Raw genomic sequence first — 19,156 nt, 5'->3', positions numbered from 1 at the left:
GAACTGGCTGTTCCATCCAAACAACTGCTACAGTTACTATGAAAGCCAGCTTGATTTTTGAAGTGTTATTTTGTCTCATTTCTTTGTGAGGCTTTTGATTACACAAGCTGTCAAGCAAATCAATGTTTGAATCAAAAAGCATGAATCCACACAAAAAACAGTAAGAAATTTGAAATAAAAAGTCTAATCTTCTCTAATATACACCTTCCTAGTTACATTTAATGTATTTCTCTACAACTACACTTAAAGGATTGTGGTTGTGTATGATCTCTGATTTAATTTCATTCAGCATAATCTCCTGTTGATGCACGTGAGTACTTCAAGCACAAACAAACCCAGGTCTCAAGAGGCTCCTGAATGGGCACTATTTCATTTTACTGCAAGAGCTGTGTCTATTAACCATTCCTAAGAAAGGCCGAGCTGTACAGAAGGCAACAGAAAAACAAAAAGTAGGTTCTGAAGGTATGTAAGGATAAGTACATATTTTGGGGGCAACACTGAGATGTTCTTCCTGTGCTCAGTGGGCAATGAATGTACAATTGTGGGACTCCTCTCAGATTCTACTTCCTTATTAAGCCAGGCTACATGTTATTTGCCTTGTGCTGTTCCACTCACAAGAATTACTCTAACAATAGCATATGCTGTAAGTCTACTTCGGCCATTTACCCAGCTCTACAGCTAATTACATACACATCAAACATGTTAAAAAGTGAGTTCCAGCTAATGTAGAATACAGCTCTTGAAAACCAAGATATTTGAACAGAGTTGTTAACTGAATGCCTACAGGAAAATTTGCCTTTAAATAGCATATTTTCATTACTCACTCTTATCGGCAATCAAAGCATAATTACCAGTGAAGAAACAAGGGCTAGAGATCCATGCCTGACTTTCAGATATCAGATAGAGCTCATATTACTAACAATTAGAGAGGCAAGAAGGGAAAAATCATCCATGCTCCTATACTGATGTCCCATACGTATCAAAAAGAAAATGGAACAATAAAGCTTTTCAGAATCACTGGCATAGCTTGAAAAACATTTCAGATTTTCTGTTACTCCTTACCAGGGAATCTTTCTAAACCATATTCATAAGACAGACTTCAATGGGATGTAGCCACTGCAGTGAAAGCCGATAAAAGCTCATTCACAACACTAACACCTCTTAAGTACAAACCTACTTGGAACACGTGCCTCCCTTTGGGACCAGCAAGTCTGAAGTCCCACACAAGTAAATCCAAATTTGAAGGAGATGTCTCCACATCTATTTTTACAGGGCTTTATCTGTCTACAAAGTCTTAATATTATTGCTTGGTGTCTTACAGTCACTGCACCTGGTAAATGTGGCACTGAGGGACACGGTTTAGTGGGCACAGTGTAAATGTGTTGACAGTTAGAATAGATGATCTTTAGAGGTCTTTTTCAACCTCAATGATTCTGTGATTCTGCAATCCTAAAAGACCATTACTTTTGTCACTGTGATTTTAAAAGAAGCTGTTGTCTCAATATGTAAAAGCAGTGTCAGTTTGACAAAAATGAAAACCATCAGTTTCTCAGTGACTGACAAAGACCAGGGATGAGTTGTTTATCATTACCAGAAATCATTTCTTCAGCAGGCACCACTATAATCATCAGATACAGCCCATCTCCAGCATCCTGAATAACTCTCTCTAAAACCAAAATAGCGGTCACTTACCCAGTCACAGTAACATCACTGCCTTCCTTAGATCCATCCTCATCTGCAAAAAGCGGAGGAAGGGTGGAGCCAGCCACCAAGTTCTCCATAGCTCTGGTAAAAAAAAAAGCAAAGAAATGAAGTTAGTTATCTTATTGTTTCTCTTCAGCAGCACTTGTGCTTAAATGTGGCAGTGTACCACAGATTGGCTCGTACGCCATAAACTAAATGGCCACTCATAACCAGCTGGCTTCAGGACAAACCCTACAAGCAGCCATGTTCAAAGACAGAACAAAGATCCTAAGTGATGCTTCAGAGTTTACCATTAACTGAGCCCTGTCTCAATGTCACACTGTCACTGGAAATCATACTCAGCATACAGATCCCACTCTTCCAATCCACCTTCCTGTTCAATCTAACCACGTGTCAGAAACTGATCCTCCTATGCTGATCCCAAAAGAAATCTGTATTACTGTGCCTCCCCTGAAGGCTCAGATCAAGGTTACATTTGCTAATTATTTGTCCACATACTCACAATATACCTATGCCTGTAGTTGAATGTTCCTACTAAGTAAAAGTACACAGAAAAAAGGGCAGCCACATTACTTGAAGTTGTGACTCCCACGAAAGCTGTAGAAACAAGCAGTTTCAAGCACGACATAAATCCAAATAAATACAAATTGTTTCAAAGTTAAAAAAATTGAGTCATCCCCTTTCTTGCTACACCACAGCACAGTCTTGTGGAAACAAACCCTTTACCTTAAACACAAACTCACATTATGAGTGATTACCAGTAGCAGTTCTGCCCCAAATGAAAACAGGGCCATTCTAGTAAACTTTCTGCTCCTTCAGTTTAGAAGTCACCTTTGCTGAGGTAACAGATGCTCAAACTGAGTATTGCTGTCACTTCCAGCTGGTACAATCGTGCTTTAAAGCTTGAAGAGACAAACATGAATTACACTGTGCTGTTTTTTCATGGATTGGTAGGATTTCAATGCTGAGTGGAAAGCAAAGTGATCCAAAAGCAAAAGTCCTACTCCCCATAACAGAAGTACTACAGCTAAGAGCAAAATCTTAGTACCAATCAAGTACTAAGAGCAAAATCTGTGCTGACAAACAGTGAATGCAGCAAGCCACCCAAACAGACGAGCACTGCACTCCTACCCAAAGGAATTCAGATATGAAACATTTATTTTTCTGCTCTGTTTGGTTAAAATTGGTTAAGAACTCCAAAGGCTGCTCTCAGGAGCTAATCATTACTCCTGTCTCTGAAGGGCAAAGAATAGCTCAGCTCTGCAGAATGCTCAGGAACTCCAGGGATTAGTTCTGTGATTACAGCAACATCGATATAACATCACTGTGTGGATACTGGGGACCCAGCCAAGCCAACCTGGTAACTAACCAAGATGAAGCTGGTATCAGAGCCAAACATCTCCTCGCATGGCTGACAGTGCAAGCCTACCTCCTGCCCAGCTACAGTATCTTTAACTCCTACTGAGCCTCAGCTGCAGTCCTACCATCCTCCTTCCTGAAGGAGATACGGTGCTTGCCTAAAATAGTTCTAGGACCAAGACATACTTTTTAAGCTCATTTCATCCCAAGTGACAGCTGGGAAATAATAAAGATACCTCAAAATGTGATATGATAGACTATCAGAGAAGTGGGGTGTAATATTGGCCTTGAATACCAACAAAACAGCCAATTTCAAGAAAAAACAGACTGTTTGAATTGCTGAGAAGACAGTTTCCTTCACCAATAATAAATCTGACATTCCATTTTACGAGTGTGAGCTCTGCTCTATTCATTTCATGCCTCAATGAAAACACTGGAATATCTACCTCCTTTAGCAACAGCTCTACACCATAATAGCTACTACAGATGTTAGCTGACAAATGAACCTCTGGTATGCCTCCAATTTGTTCACTTAAGCAAATGCTCAGTTAATGTTTACAGCAGGAGATCACTGGCAGCCTCTGTAAAACACGCATTATACCAATCTAGCTTTTTTTACCAGAAGGGAGGCAAGATTGAGGTTGGATATCAGGGGGAAGCTCTTTACTCTGAGAGTGGTGAGGTGCTGGAACAGCTGCCCAGAGATGCCCCATCTGTCCCTAGAGGTGCACAAGGCCAGGCTGGATGGGGCCCTAAGTACCCTAGTCTAGTATAAATGTGGAGGTTGGTGGCCCTGCCTGTGGTGGGTGGTGGGGTTGGAGATTCACTATCCCCGAGGTCCTTTCCAACCTGGGCCATTCTGTGATTATGTAACTTTCCAAACAAAACTATCCCTACCACATTGGAAGAAGGAAAGTACAGGAAAGAAGAGGGACCTGATGTCACAAGAGATGTGCTGAAGCAGGACACTATCCAGCAAAGGGCCAGCAAGATGAACACGAAGGGCCTACAGCACCTGACCTGACAGGGCATGCTACAGAAAATGGGGGTTGCACAGTGTAGGCAGAGGAGACCAAGGACAGATCTAATAGGTGCCTACAGCTGCAGGAAGCACCTGAGGTGACAAAAGGAAACAGCACAGGCAGTAGCTCTGCAAGTTCAGATTGGACATGAGGGAAAAAAGCCTCTGTACTAGCAGAGAGGTGGTGGTAGAGTGCATCACTGCAGAGCTGAAGTGCTCAGTTACGCAAAGTTGACCTGAACTACTGTTGGCAATAGTCCTGCTTTGAGTGGGAGGCTGAACTAAAATAACCCCCAGATGTCCTTACTAAGATACATCTGCAGTTCTCTACATTGGAACTCCACATTACAGTCGCTTTCAACTACTAGCAGCTCAGTCATATAAACTCAACAAAAAACGACTCAAATACAGTGCTTCCAGGAAAGGGGGAAGAGATTAGCTCTTTGAAGATGCTGGAGTGAGAGGAAACAAGCTTTGCTGTAGGTTACACAATCTCCTCTAGTTTTCACAGTCACAAATTAATCTCTTCCAAAAAAAAAAAAAAAGGAAGCTCAAGTAATTAGACTCAAACCTCATTATTTCTGAGCAGCATTAGGCATGTCTGCAGAAAATAAAATAGCTTCCTTAGTCGTCCAGGCGCCTCCAGCAGCCTTCTCAGCAGGCAAGGGCCTCTTCTCATCCTCACAGCAATCCGGCGGCACTCTGTGCTCTCACTTTCCCAAACAGCACCCAGTAGCTCTGCACCTGAACCACTCGTTACCATGAGCTCAGCTCCTGATGCCCACTGCAACCTTCTCACCAGGTCCCTGTGTGCGCTCACACCTGGAGCTAGGCAGCAGCAGTAGCACCAAAGTTAGCCTTGCTTACCAACCAGACATCAACCCTGACTACACGTAAAAACAGAACATAAACACAGGAAACTGGGAGAACACATGCTTCATTCTTGATTTTTTTAAGCCATATGCTTTAGATATGAACACTTCCAGTTGATGCTGAGCCAAATACTAAGGAAAAATTAACAGCAGTGACTTTACAATGAATTCTAATCTACTGCAGTAAGCAAGAAAATAGGACAGCTCCTCAGAAGCTGACTAAGAGCTGATGGGAACCAACACCAGTCTCTCAGCAGTTTCTCAAACCAAATATTCCATGCCTTTGCCCCAAAGCCACCATCAGATCGTTACAACCTCAGTGTAAAGCTGCACATTCATTTCAGGGATGTAACAGAATGAGAAAAGCAGAAACAGGAGGAAAAGAGCAGCAGGGGGGGAAGAAAGGCACGGCTTCTCAAACCTGGGCCTCTACAGAATTCACAGGACTTGAGAAGGATGGATGGAAAGTCCCAGCTAGGTTTGTTCAAAACATGTGTGCCACTTTGTCACTAAAGCTCCACAGCACTTAACAAGACGCATTTGACTAAATTCAAGACACAAGAAACAATACATGTTCTCTTAATGGATAACAAACACAGCTTTACAATGAAAACAGTATACATCTACCCAAAAGAAGAAATAAAAGTGTGAAACTGATGGCAAGCTCCAAACCTCTACAAGCACTCCAACACAAGTAAGCAGTACCCCTAGACAAAATGAATGGCCTTAAAGTAGAGCAGCTCCGAGCTCGCTGTGCTGCCACACCACCCACCGCGTCGGCTCCAGTAAAGGTCCACCCCATATTCAATTATAAGCATATCTTTTTCCAATCCTTCCTTCACTTCCCAGGAAAAACAAAGACTTCATGGTGCAGAAATTCCATCACGGTACTCTAACTTGCAATTTAAGTTTTCTAGGTGGACTCTATGCTTCCTACTCAACTCAGTGTACAAACATGATTTGAGTATCACAAGGGAAAGGAAAAAACTTACACAGCATGAAAACTGAAATCCTACCACACACGGTAGGGAATCAAATACCTTGAAAAACGAATCTGTTCTTAATCTCTTCTCATACCCACTTTTTTAGGCTATACTATATAACTGTAATGTTCCTCCAGCATGAAAATATGAAGTAACTGGCTGAGTTGCACTGTGAGTGGACTGAAAGCTCCCATGTGATCTAATCTCCAGTCACATCTGCAAGGTAGAAAGGAAAAGTTAAAAGAAAGTAGTTGTATCACCAGTAAGAACAACCTATGGCTGGAGCTAGTGAGGAGCATCATCACACTATGGCTGCACAGTTAACAATGCTATTAGAGGCTATCAGACCTAAACATGTGGGTGACTCCAAACCTAAAGCCAACCTTCTCTTTAAATGCCTTCTACACACACAGTAAGTAGTGGCATCTGTCACAATCAACTTCCCCTCCTGACAATCAGGTCATTTCATGGCATGAGCTCTGATGATCTCACTGCCAGCCATGGTTTTGGGAGCATTACATCTGAGTGGATGCTTCTCCTCTCCTACTTCCTTTTTTCAGCTGTCTCTGAGACAGAACAAGGAGCTCCACAGTTTTTGTTTCATAGGATAGCAAGCAAAAAAATAAATCACATCTGTTGCACCACAGAACCATCGCAGCACTCCTTATCTAAGCATTTTGTAACACAGTTCACTTAAACTCGGATGCTTTACTGACAGCTCTTGCTTGACAAACTTGATTTCATTCTATGACAAGGCGACCTGCTTAGTGGATGAAGGCAAGGCTGTCAGTGTGGTCTACCTGGACTTCAGTAAAGCCCCTGACACTGTCCCCCACAGCATTTTCATGAAGCAGCTGGCTGCCCATGATTTGGATGGGCATACACTCTGCTGGGTAAAGCACTGGGTGGATGGCCAGGCCCAAAGAGTTGTGGGCAATGGAGTTAAATCCGGTGGCCAGTCACAAGCAGTGCTCCCCCCAGGGCTCACTACTGGGGCTGCTTCTATTCAACTTTATTAACTGTCTTGATGAGGGGATTGAGTGCACCCCCAGTAAGTTTGCAGACAACACAAAGTTGGGAGGGAGCATTGATCTGATGGAAGGTAGAATGGCACTACAGAGGGCCCTGAACAGAGAGACAGGCCTTGATGAGCTCAGGTAAACTGTGTATGGGTTTTAACAGGGCCAAGTATCAGGTCCTGCATTTTGGTCACAACAACCCCAGGCAACCCTACCGGCTTGGGGAAGAGTGGCTGGGAAGCTGCCTGACAGAAAGGGACCTTAATGTACTGATGGACAGTGGTCTGAATATAAGCCAGCAGTGTGCCCAAGAAGACCAATGGCATCCCGGCTTGTATCAGGAATGGTGCGGTGAGCAGGACTAGGGAAGTCATCCTGCCCCTGTACTGGGTACTGGTGGGGCCTCACCTTGAGTTCTGTGTTCAGTTTTGTGCACCTCAGTACAGAAAAGACATTGAGCTGCTGGATCCAAAGACAGGCAATGAGGCTGGGGAAGGGCTTGGAGAATATGCCTAAGAGAAGTAACTGATGGAACTGGGGCTGTTTAGTGTGGGGAAGAGAAGGCTGAGGGGAAACCTTATTGTTCTCTTCAAATACCACAGTAAAAATGGACAAAATCCACAGGCAACCAAAATAAAGATTGACAGGAAAAAAAATCCAGAGTTTCATTCCATTTCCAAGCAGCTTAAGAAATGAAAGGCAAGATGCAAAGCCTAGTTTTACGCTTAGCTTATTTGGATCTTTGTGGCAAGTGCTAGGAGTGCTATTAATACTAAAAGCTCGGTGTCAGCAGTCAAACACCTGCAAAAATCTATTTTTAAAAAGCAGGAGTGCTTGGTTCTACTTTCTCCCCTTCTTTACAAAAATGCATGAAGATGTGGCACAAGTAAGGAATCTCACTACACAAAATCCCGTTCCCTGGAAGCTATGCCCCTATTCAGAGCTATCAAGTCCACTGAGCGACTCTGCACATAAAAGCAAAGAGATACAGAGCCATGCTCGGTTCTCTCCCTTCAAACGTGTAAGTTTTGCCTCAACAATAGCCAGAATGTAACTTGAGATTTTTCTTTTTCACAATTAATCACTACCCCAGGCAAGACCAGTCCTTCTGCCATAAGGATGCCCCAGATTTTGCAGTTCCATTTAAGAGCATCCATTGAGTCTCCACTGCTTCCTTCTCCAGCTCTCCCTTTCTCTGATGTTTCTCCAGGGTCTGATGACATTACATTCCACTTGACGTGACGTCTGCAAATATCTATTTTCATATTAACAAGGCAAAACAGATACCCCAATAAAAAGAACAGCAACATAACAGACATGTATAACATGTCTTAAGCACTGATACTTCTCTGAAACCACACTGACCATCCATCACCCAAGGCTCGGTTGTTTTCCCATGCTGGTTTTCCCATTCAGCGAGGAAAGAGTTACTTCTCTTGAAAATTTACATTCAATTCCTCTGATCATTTATGTCAGCAAGACTTAATCACTTCGCTATGTGGAACGTGAGAAGTGCCACGAGCAAAGCAGTTTATTAAAAAATGTAAATGAATGGACTCTGAAGTTTTTCACGACGTTTGTTCAGCTCTTAGCATTCACCAGCATCGCACAAGCAAAGCAAGAGACAATATAACAAAATGCATGACAATTTAATATCAAATGAGTGTTATGAAATGAGAAATAACTCTGAATGCCAGAGTAGTGGTTGTGACCGACCGGCAAAGTTGTAAGTTACACAATTGAAAACAAAAGAATTCAAGAGTGGATATACCTGCTGAGACTGAGTTGTTTAAAAGCAATTTTCCCACTTTGGCCCTCTCAAAGCCTTTCTCACTGTGAAAGCTGTCAGGAAATTACAGCAAATACTCCTAGCTCACTTACACTCCGAGTGGAAACTCGCTGCCGCCACAGAGGAACGCAGATTGGAATGTCTCACAACAAGTCATTACTGACCGCTTTACGGAACAGGGGGCTGAATACTTCAGATGTGAGAATACACCGAATAAGAGATGGAGTATATACTTAAGAGAGTGACTCACCACAGGCTCTGTGACCCAACACAAAAGCATCTGCTCTGACCCCAAGAGCAACGAGGACTGCATGGAACTGGATGTTTTACATGAGCTGATATGGCATGGGGACAAAGGTTAGAGGAAATGAAGTGTGGGAAGAATAAATGATTCTCACACAGAACAGACAACTGATTCTGCTCCTCTTCAGACAGGACTCATCTTTAGAGAAAAATGACTCCATTTCCATATACTTCTGTTCTCATTTTTCTTATGTGTTCTGTTGCCTTGAACTATTTTAACAGAAAGCAAAAAAGTTTTGAAATATGATTTAAAGTCAATCATTTTTCTTAGCTGTGCAGAACAGAAAGATACTCAGACTGATCTGCTACTTCTTTCCTTTTAAAAGGCCAACACAACTGATAATAGCTTTTTTTTTCCCTAATAGCAAGGGCAGACTGGGAATAGACTGCCTGGGGAGCTCAGACTTTCTCATCTGATCTTGAAGCTCTCTAGAAACAGAAAAACATGCATCAGAAATGAAACTTCAGGTGTATAATGGCTGAAAAGAGGTTTTGGTGCATTTTGTACAAGGCCGCTCTAAAAAGTCCTTAGTTTGAGATGGATCCCACACAGTACTCCATTGGCATCACAGGATGCAAACGGTATGAACTTCAGATTAGGATAGAGAAAGGAAAACATGTACAAAAGGACAGATACAAGGTTCAAGCAACTATGAAGGAATCAGTAGACAGTACTTAGAGAGCCTTGCCTGGATTCATAACAAGGAACAGAAATAGAAAGGCCAGTACCATCCTTAGAAAGCATTTCCACAAAGCATCCTCTCCCCTGGAAGTGCAGTTTGCTCTGTGACCGCTCTTAACAAGATTATCTAATAAGATGAAATGTGTAAAGAACTTGCACAGAGAAAGACTAAAGCCAGAACACCAACAAAAGGCATTAGGAACTCAAAGATTACTAACTGCACACTCCCACTGAGCACACACCGGGATTCCCCTCTCACCCAGGGAGAAAGCACACACAGATTTTCACATCCTTGTGAGAACTCACGTACTTCTGTGGCCCTATAAAGCAATGAACAAGAGAATGCAGATAAGCTAAGAAAGCTTTAATTATCTTCTCCTTCATTCTCTAAAGGCGAGAGGAAATGATGCCATGTTGTATGATGAATGGAAAACAAGGGAGACCCCACCCATGGCACAGACCTACTGGAGCAGGCTGACCGCTTCCCAGTTCTAAGCAATAAATCAGGCATGAGGGCTGTCTGGGAGGTAGAGAGGCAGGCACAGAGCATGTTTCTGTGCATCTGCAGCAAACAAACCAAAAATACTTCATCCTGCTGCTGAAGTAGGACTAAAAAGAAAGAAGCCTTATCAGCAACATGCCTGAATGTCCTAGACTGAGCGCTTAAAACAGCAGACAAACATCTGCAAGGCTTCCTCTGACTTCCAGGCCATCTCCAATAGCCTGGACTAATTGCTCTGAGACAGTCGTTCACTTCTACAACAGCCTTCCTTACTGAGGCCACAATCTCTTCTTTGTGCCTATCATTTTTTCCTTTTATCACATGCAAGAAGCCAAAATAAGGCAAGGGAAAACAGTGACTACAAACGGAGCAGAGCTCAGAGCCAAAGAGCAAACAAGACCCAGGACAAACGCGAATAAGACCTATAATCTTAAACTGCTTCCAACTTCCCTCTTGCATTGAAGCTCACTGGGTGCTATTAACATGGAATTGCAGGCAGGAAACACACAAGCTCTGAAAAGTAGAGCTGATCTATATAGACAATGCATCTAGTCCTGAAAGAGAATGTAAATGTTTTCAAATAGACTGAACGAACAGGAGGGTGAAGTTCTCACGTGTCACAGCCAAAGTCTCAAACACATTTAAATGGTTCCTAATTCATGTTTAGTTTTCAAAGTTCTGAAAGGTATTTGGCATTCAGGTTTGAGTATTTACCATTTTTAACAAATAGCAAAGATCTGTACCGCTTTTACATTTCCTTTTGATGAGTTTGTCTCTCTATATATTTAAGTAAATATGATTTCTGAGATAAAACAAATATTATCCCAACATCTCTAAATATGGCTAAAGAATCACAGCTGGTTTAAAGAAGGTCATATACAAAATCTGTAAGAACTAAGAATACAACCAAACTTCATAAGCAGTCTTGAAAATGCTACTAACCTTAACCCTTTTATTGTGGACACCACAAAAACCACTCGGTGCACTATTTCTTCTTGTGGTTACCTGCTCACTGCCCAGCATTACCCCGTTTCAGACCCACAGAGACAGCTGTGACAACCTGACTGTGGATCTTACTGCAAGGAGAAGTGAGAGCTGGAGCCACCAGATCCATGACACAAGGTCAATAGCACACATGGCGTTCAAGTGAGAAAGAAGAGAAGCACATGTATTTCAGAATGGCTATAACATACAATCTCAGCTCCATACAGCCTAGTAATCAGATGTTCATTGCCTTGAACAGAAACAGAGACAAGGAAAACCAGCAGAACGCACAAGATTAGGCAATACTCTTGTATTTTTGGATTTGTGGAACTGAAACTTTTCCAACGTAAATGCAGGCACAGTACTGCTAACTCGGGAACCTTCCTCCCCTTGGTTGTCTTTTGCAGCCTGGTAGGAGTGAGCACAGCAATTACCTGAAGATCTGTCACCACATTTAATCCCAAGCATTAGTTCAGGAGCTTTGCAGTTGGGTTAGACAATTGTCCTTCCAGCCACCAGCACTCCCATCTCATTTAGAAAGGGCGACTCCCAAAAAGCATTCTCAGCTGTACTTTTACTCCTCCCTGCATATCCCAGGAAAAGCATGACACTGCATTTTCAACATTACAATTGTAAAAGTAGAAAGCATTACACTTTCATCAATGCTTTAACAACCACATTTGAGCTTGCAGACTTCCTGAAATTAAACATTTGTTGCTGTAATGGAAATTTGGCTTCCCTAGTCTTTAGCAGTTGTCCAGAAAGGCTAATTCCCACCCTGGAACTGCTTCCTGACCTCCAGAAAGGGTCATCTATGTATAACCATAGAAAAAACATGCATATGGCATTCTGACATTCTATGGTAATCCTGCCAAGAAGAATCCTGCAGGTTCAGTCTGCATCTAAAATGAGCTTGGCTTTTAGTAACAAAACACCCAAATATGCTCCCCAGTCCTATCCCAACAAGCACTCAGCTCTCCCAGCAGGCTGTCCACCTCTGCCACAGCTCCATAAATGCAGCAGAGAGCAAACCTTCAGAAGCAGGCTGCAATGTGCAGAGCCCTGGGAAACAACAGAGCAATGCTGCTCATCTCCCATCCACAGCATAACATACCAAGTCTTGTCCTTCAGAATGTAAATGATACCTAAAAGGGGAAGCTTATTGCTTCAAACTATACCAATAAGCCAAGCTCTTCTAAACTTCAGCCCGTGAAAATGGGATTTTTGGACAGTAGGAGCGTAACAGTTACTAAGCAAGAAGCAGACACTTCCATCTACTTCCCACTGAAACTGTACTCTGCTCAAGTACCCATGTCTCACTCAGCACCACCTTGCTCACACGCCTGTTCAAAATGCTTCTCAGCAGCACTTTCCAGTTCTACCTCATAATCCCACTTTGTACATATAAATGCATACCTCTCAGCCACAGAAGAAAATTCGGCAGATTCCAAGTCATTTTGCTAAGACCCACCCAGCAAACCATTAATGAGCAAAGCCATGTGTCAGTCACCACACTTCTTCACTGGCCAGCCCCACCCAGTTCCATAGGAACAAAAAGGGAACAGCATGAGAAAAGCCCGAACTCAAAGCACCTCCAGAAATACTTTATGGATGACAACATGTTCTAATCCAGTTCTTGTTCACCGCTGTGAGTTTTCCACTCACACAGTAACTAATATGTCCTTATGCTATATTTCCTGGTTTTGCTTTTAAGATCTCAAGTATCGCTTCTTTTCAAGCTTATTATCATTCAGAGTTAAGACTTCATGTGGAAAATATTCTGATCCTTAGAACAACGAATATGCTCTAGAAAAAAAGCACTGAATCTCAGACCACCAGGGCAGGCAGCCCAGCTCAAAGTTTCTGGTCAACACAAGAGCAAACCAGCAAGTTTACCATCCTCATTGATGGCTTTCAGGCCACTGCAGCAATAAACACTGCTTGTTCTTATGAGAGACACTGTGAGGAGTAGAAAACAGCATCTGGAAGCAGCTGAAAACATTCTTTCCAATGGCCACAAGGACTGAGAAGAGTATCAGGCAATACATGGAGCCAGGAGGTAGACTCAGTGATCCTTACAGGTCTCTTCCAATTTGGGACATTCTATGATGTAACACCTCCTCCAGCCTTGACTAAACAATTCCTCCAGTAGCATTCCACAGATGGAAAGCACACAACTACAGCAAGCGTTCACTTGATTCAGCTATTAACAAGAATAATTCGGAGAGCACCTTAATGAGAAAAGCAGGACCTTGTCTCCAGTAATGGGAGCTCCAGTAGGACTCTGACTATCACACCACCCCACACAAAGGCTGCCTCCCTCCCCCACCATTCAGCTCAGACTTGGCCTCCATTCTGAGTAAAAGTACTTACCACTATTTAAACCATTTCAATGCACTGTAGAAAATAATGGCAAGCTGCCACTTCAGAAGGACTTATATGTTAGGCTCACTACACAGAACCCAAATTTCAGAGATTTCAAGTAGGCTTAATTCAGCAGCAGTTTTAATTAACTTTCTTCCAACAAATGAAAAGATTAACTCAGGGTTGCTGTGATTGCTACTCTGCTAATTAGCCCACTTGTTCAGCACTCACTGCCCTTCAAGTGGAAGACAAAGCATAGCAAACTGCATATAATTCTACAAGATTATAGAGATGACAACTGAGGGGCCAAGAACAAGGTGCCGTAACATCAAGTTCCTCACTGCATGTAAGTTTTCATTTCTAGCCTCACAAGAGGCTACATGTGCATGACAGTAGGAACTTAAATCTGAAAAGAGCAGCAAATGGATGAGGCCAGGCTCTTCACAGTGATGTGCAGTGAAAGAACAAGGAGCAAAGGCCTCAAACTTGAACGCGGTAAGTTTTGTACTAACATGAAGAACTTCTTTATGGTGAGGGTGACAGAGCACTGGAACAGGCTGCCCAGAGGGGTGGTGGAGTCTCCTTCAATGGGGATATTCAAGACCCATCTGAATGCCGACCTATCTGTCCCTTCCAACCCCCTGCAATTCTGACAGTCCCTGCTGTATCAAGAACTAAAGAGCCAAAGCTGAATCAAGGCTCACAAATTAAAGCTCACGCCACAGGTAGCGTTCAGCCACCTTCACAGCAAGGTGCAGGCCCTATGTGAATAACTGCTATTTCCTCTGTACAAGCACAGCAGTGCAGACCAAGAGCAACTGCTGGCATGAGAGAGAGCGGCTCATGTGCTTGAGGTATGCCTATCCACATTAAGGAAACACAGCAGAGACCAGAGACAGGGTAGTGAGAACTCACTGAAAGAAAGAACCCATGGAATCTAAATCTTTCTCAGTTCTTTCAGCAATGACCTGCCTGGCCACACGGTAACCTCAAAGAGGTAATTTAATAATGAAATGCTTCAGCTAGTGACTGAGAGACAGCAACAATTAGGTAAATTCATGTTTGCAGCAAGAACCACCATCTGATGCCTTCATTTCTCACTATGGCTTGAAACAAATCCTGTCAGCCTTTCTGCTTCCTCTCTTCTATACAAGTTCTTTCAGCTCTATCACTTCTGTTCCATGTGGCATCACCTCCTTGTGGGTTCCCACAAACCTCCCATAATCTCTGAATTTCTGGTCAAAACTAGTTACAAATCACAGTTTGCCCCTGCATTGAACACAAGAGTGGCTACACTTCCTATACGCTCACCATCCAAAAAGCAACTGATTTGTCAGCTGGTTCACTGATTTGTCATTCTCTCCCTGTTCCCTCAAAGATCAATTGCCTAATTCCTTGTCAGCTTTTGCTGATGTACTGTCTGGCTTATTTGGGATGATTACTTGGTGCTTCATTTATCTTTTAAACACTAAGCTATTTAGCAGTAGAAATACAAGTAAATGCCAGAAAACTTATTACTCTGATTTGCAAAAGCCTTTAATTCCTCCAATTCATATATTTTCAATTATGATGTTATACAAATGCAGCTGAACTAAAGAGATGCCACTGAGCAAGTTCAGAAGCAGACACATTCCAGGTCTCAAAACCATAGGTATGACTGATACAGTTCCTACTGTAAACTCTCAGCTCACCGCTGTACCTTTCTCAGCAGCCTTCTGATAACACACTGCTGCAAGGCTGTGGTACCAGCGTCCTGCTGCTCAGCACTGCGCTGTCCTCTCTCAGCAGTCACCCGAGCTGGGAGGAAAGAACAATGTGACACAGCTACAGAGTACTGCATGCTATGTTTTAAAAGGCATTAATAAATGCCTCACTAAGAAGTCAATTATAGACACTTATCTGATTAATGTTACTGACCTCAGAGTAGAGATTAAACACTTTCACATCAATGAAGAAAAAAGAGTTCTGTCTACATAACTCTCAGAAGTTTATAATAAGATGCTGCGATAAAAGCTGAAATTTTGTCTTTCTGAATAAACAGAAAATACAAAAAATTCCCAATCTCTTCTGTCTTCCCACTCACCAATAAGGAGATGTAACCCCTTTCTGTGCACTATTTGCATATCAATACACACAATACTCTTCCCAATAACAGCAGTATAGGAACAACCCTCAGGAAAATGCTGCAGAGTTTCTTGTAAGCAGCTGTTTCCTACATGCTTCTGATACATGTCTTCTCAGTAACCCTTTGTGATCTGATAAACTTATCCTTTTGAGAAGTTGAACAAATGCATCTCCTCCAATCACTTTCACACTGAACACACACCTGTAACTAGTTCTCAGAACACAATGACAGCAAGTCATCAACTAGTTTCAAATTGATGCCATTTTGCCCAAGAACATTGCATTCCAGAAAGCAGAATAAATCAGGCTCTACGTGGGACTCCAAACTGGCATTTAAAAATTCAGGAATCACAAATTCGGAAGCTTTTATTCTCCCTTCCATTTCCCCCATATTCTGAGATTAAAGAGATATGATTTTTCTTCCACATTTAGTTTCAGCAGAACACAAAAATTTCAGGCCTCCTTCTGAACCTTCCTGTATTTGGATACAAATGAGATTTAAGGGCAGGGTACAAGACTACTGAACCACAGAGGCTTCTTCCTTCTCACCTGCCTGTGGCCATGCCTGGGCTTTTCATTGTTTTTCTAACCTTGCAACTCTTTCCTTTGGGAGAAGAGCAGGAAAGAATAGAAGCTGGGTATCTTCTACCATCTCAGCTCCATACCTGAAAAGACTCAGAGCTCAAACACCTGAGCTTATAAAAATAAAGAGTGCATATGAAACCTCCCACTTCTACCAATGGTAAACACTCGTATGAATTTACATGAGCCACCCCCAGATACCAACAGTTCTTGCTAGCTGGACTCTCCCTGTTAGCAGCCTGTCTTTGAGAGCTTTGAGCCCAAGCAAAGAGAAACCAGGTGTAGAAGGAACAAACAGCAGTCTTCCACTGCCATAGGAGAGATGAGTCCATACCTATTTAACTACCAGCTACTTCAATCACAGCATCTTCAGATGGGCAGAGCTCTGGTCACTAGACAGTGTCTGTGTATTAGCATGCTAAAGAAACAATAGCTTTGCGTTGATGTTTTTAGTTGACATCAGGTGAAATGGTTCAGCAAAGCACCAAGTAAGCACGACAGCTGGCACGAAGGAAGGATGCAAGTAGCACAGCCAATACTGACCTACATTTCTGTAACTCCATGGCCTGAGATTTGGCTCCTATCCCCCTCCAACTCAAGTGATGTCAAAAATGAAGAACACTGGAAAAGATTCCAGTCACTGAGGGCCCTAAAATAGTCATAAGTGGGAGGAAATCTGAATACCAGAAAAAAAATTAGGATTATCTCATAAGCTGACTTGACATTTTCAGGTTTTTTTCCTTCTGATGTGAAGCTAAACATTTATTCTGCTAATGAAAGATGAGATTCTTTCCCACGAGTCTGGAAATAGAGAGCTCGAAATCCCACAGATTCTGATTATTTTTCTAGCAAGGGATATTTATGACATTGCTTCTTCATATCTTATATGAATTGCATAATACTTACTTTTCTACCTTAATTAAACTGAGCAGAAGAATAGTTAAAGACAAATTCATTCCCATGTAGCAAAACAGAGAGAATACAGGCAAATACTGGTTGTCTCAGCTCCATTTCAGCCATAGTGTAAGATGTGCAATTCCAGCTAAGCACACTGCAGTAACACAGCCTGAGCCAGCGGTCTGCTCCTAAAGCCTTTCACATGGTTACCTGCCACAGAAATAAACTGGATGCCAGGGCTGACAAGAACCCACTACGCCACACTTCTAGATAGCTGCACTGCTACCCAGGCACAGATGAAGAACACCTTCACACCTGGTGAAGTTTCAACTCCAGCAGATAAAGTGAGCACATGGTATCATGTAGTGCTCCACCACCTCCACGAAGCCTGACAAGTTATTCCTGGGTTAACTGCTTGGAACTGCAGACCTTCAGATGCTGTTTAAGAGCCCTCCTTTATTGCAACGATCACAAACACTGAGATGCAAGAAGCAAGAACCAATGTAGAAGTCGCTCATTACAATATACACCCTACAGAAGAACTTAAGAGCACTTAAAAATAGTCTCTAAACATAGTTAGAGACTCCAAGACACTCATGTATCCAATGCAGTGGTAGCTTCACGTGGAATATATGGAATATCTTCCAAGATTAACTCCTGAATTCTGAATTTCCATCCTTTTGGCAGCAGCAGATGTCCTTGCCAACACCCTGGATATGTGAAAACAAATACAAGGAGATGTGTGTTCTTAAAGAACAATAGGCTGTGGAGAAGTAGAAAAGGACCACTGCACCACTGTAGTAGTAGTATTAAAAAGCACCACTAAAACATATTTAATACATACACTTCCTCCTACCTTGGTGCACCATTTACCCCGTGCTGGGAACACTTCCCCACCCACCTCCATAGCAGACATGCAATGTTAGCAAACTCCAGAGTTAAAAGCGTGAAAGAAGATTCACAGTTTACTGTTTCCAATACTTGGCTTGATGCTGATCTGTTTTTCTGTTGTATATTCCCATGCTATTACCAGAACTTGTTGTGTCACGGCTCTTTCTCTCCTCTGCTCTTCCAGCTATGGAGACTGACACTTGACTTTCCTAATCATGATGCCAGACACCACATCTTCTGAGCACTAGTGTGGGATGCTCTTCATTTCACTCAATCACATCCAGCTTTGGATCAACAAATAACAATGACCCCAGAGTCATAACTGTGAGGTGGTTACATGGCCTGCTCTTACACAAGTGGAACAGACAGTTTGTTCTTACATCCACTCACATGCCTCACTTTCAGCAAACACTACACCAGAGCTTAAAATCATTGCGCCATCTTATCCCATCTTATCCCCATGGCTTTCAAACAGCAACCAAGGGAACTCCAAGCTAAATAATCCACAAAAACACTAGTTAATTCCATGTGACTTATCTCTCTTCAGATAATTCAACTCTACTGACCACCATTCATTTAACACTGAGAACCCATCTAACTAAAGCGAGTAAGTGCACTGCAAGTTTATACACATACTTAGATCTCAGCGTATAAAGAAACAATACTCACTGGTCATTCTTTAACCTTGTGTGTAGATACATATCCCTCACACCCTGTACATGCTGGGACAGCTTCCAGGTGCAGGGGACAAGCTGGGTAACTGTTTCATTGAGTAGCTGATTATCCGCAGGCAGTTCAGCTTCACATTGCAGCCAGCAGCACCAAGGAGGACTGTCTGGTATCTCCTGCAAACCACACAGCCTCCTCTCAAACCAGAATGCTGCTTTAGGGGGCCAAAGTGACAGCAACTCAATGCCATTCAGTGGATGAATTCTTTCCTGACAGAGAAATCCCCTCATCTGCTCCACAGTCAGATAAACATCAGGATAACCCAACTGGACTTTTAGCAACTGTTTATCATGTCAGTATTGACTGCAAGTCCTGTACTTCCTCCTATCCAGCACCTCGAGCAGCTTTATG

At 42.6% G+C, this 19,156-nt stretch overlaps 1 protein-coding gene across 5 annotated transcripts in view; it reads right to left on the bottom strand.

Moving 5' to 3' along the window:
* Positions 1-19,156, bottom strand: part of HMG20A (high mobility group 20A) — a 37,645-nt gene that overhangs the window by 15,757 nt on the left and 2,732 nt on the right. For 4 of the 5 annotated variants that reach the window (XM_072345383.1, XM_072345381.1, XM_072345379.1 and 1 more), the window contains exon 3: positions 1,693-1,785. In XM_072345383.1, the coding sequence (XP_072201484.1) occupies positions 1,693-1,781 (89 nt within the window). In that variant the 5' untranslated portion in view covers positions 1,782-1,785. Of the gene's footprint in view, positions 1-1,692; positions 1,786-15,281; positions 15,380-19,156 lie in introns of all 5 variants that reach the window. The other variant, XM_072345382.1, reaches the window with a different exon arrangement.

The sequence above is a fragment of the Excalfactoria chinensis genome, chromosome 10, assembly GCF_039878825.1.
Source record: "Excalfactoria chinensis isolate bCotChi1 chromosome 10, bCotChi1.hap2, whole genome shotgun sequence".
Taxonomy (NCBI): domain Eukaryota; kingdom Metazoa; phylum Chordata; class Aves; order Galliformes; family Phasianidae; genus Excalfactoria; species Excalfactoria chinensis.
The sequence above is the reverse complement of the archived record's forward strand: the minus strand, read 5'-3'. Positions and strand labels throughout refer to the sequence as shown.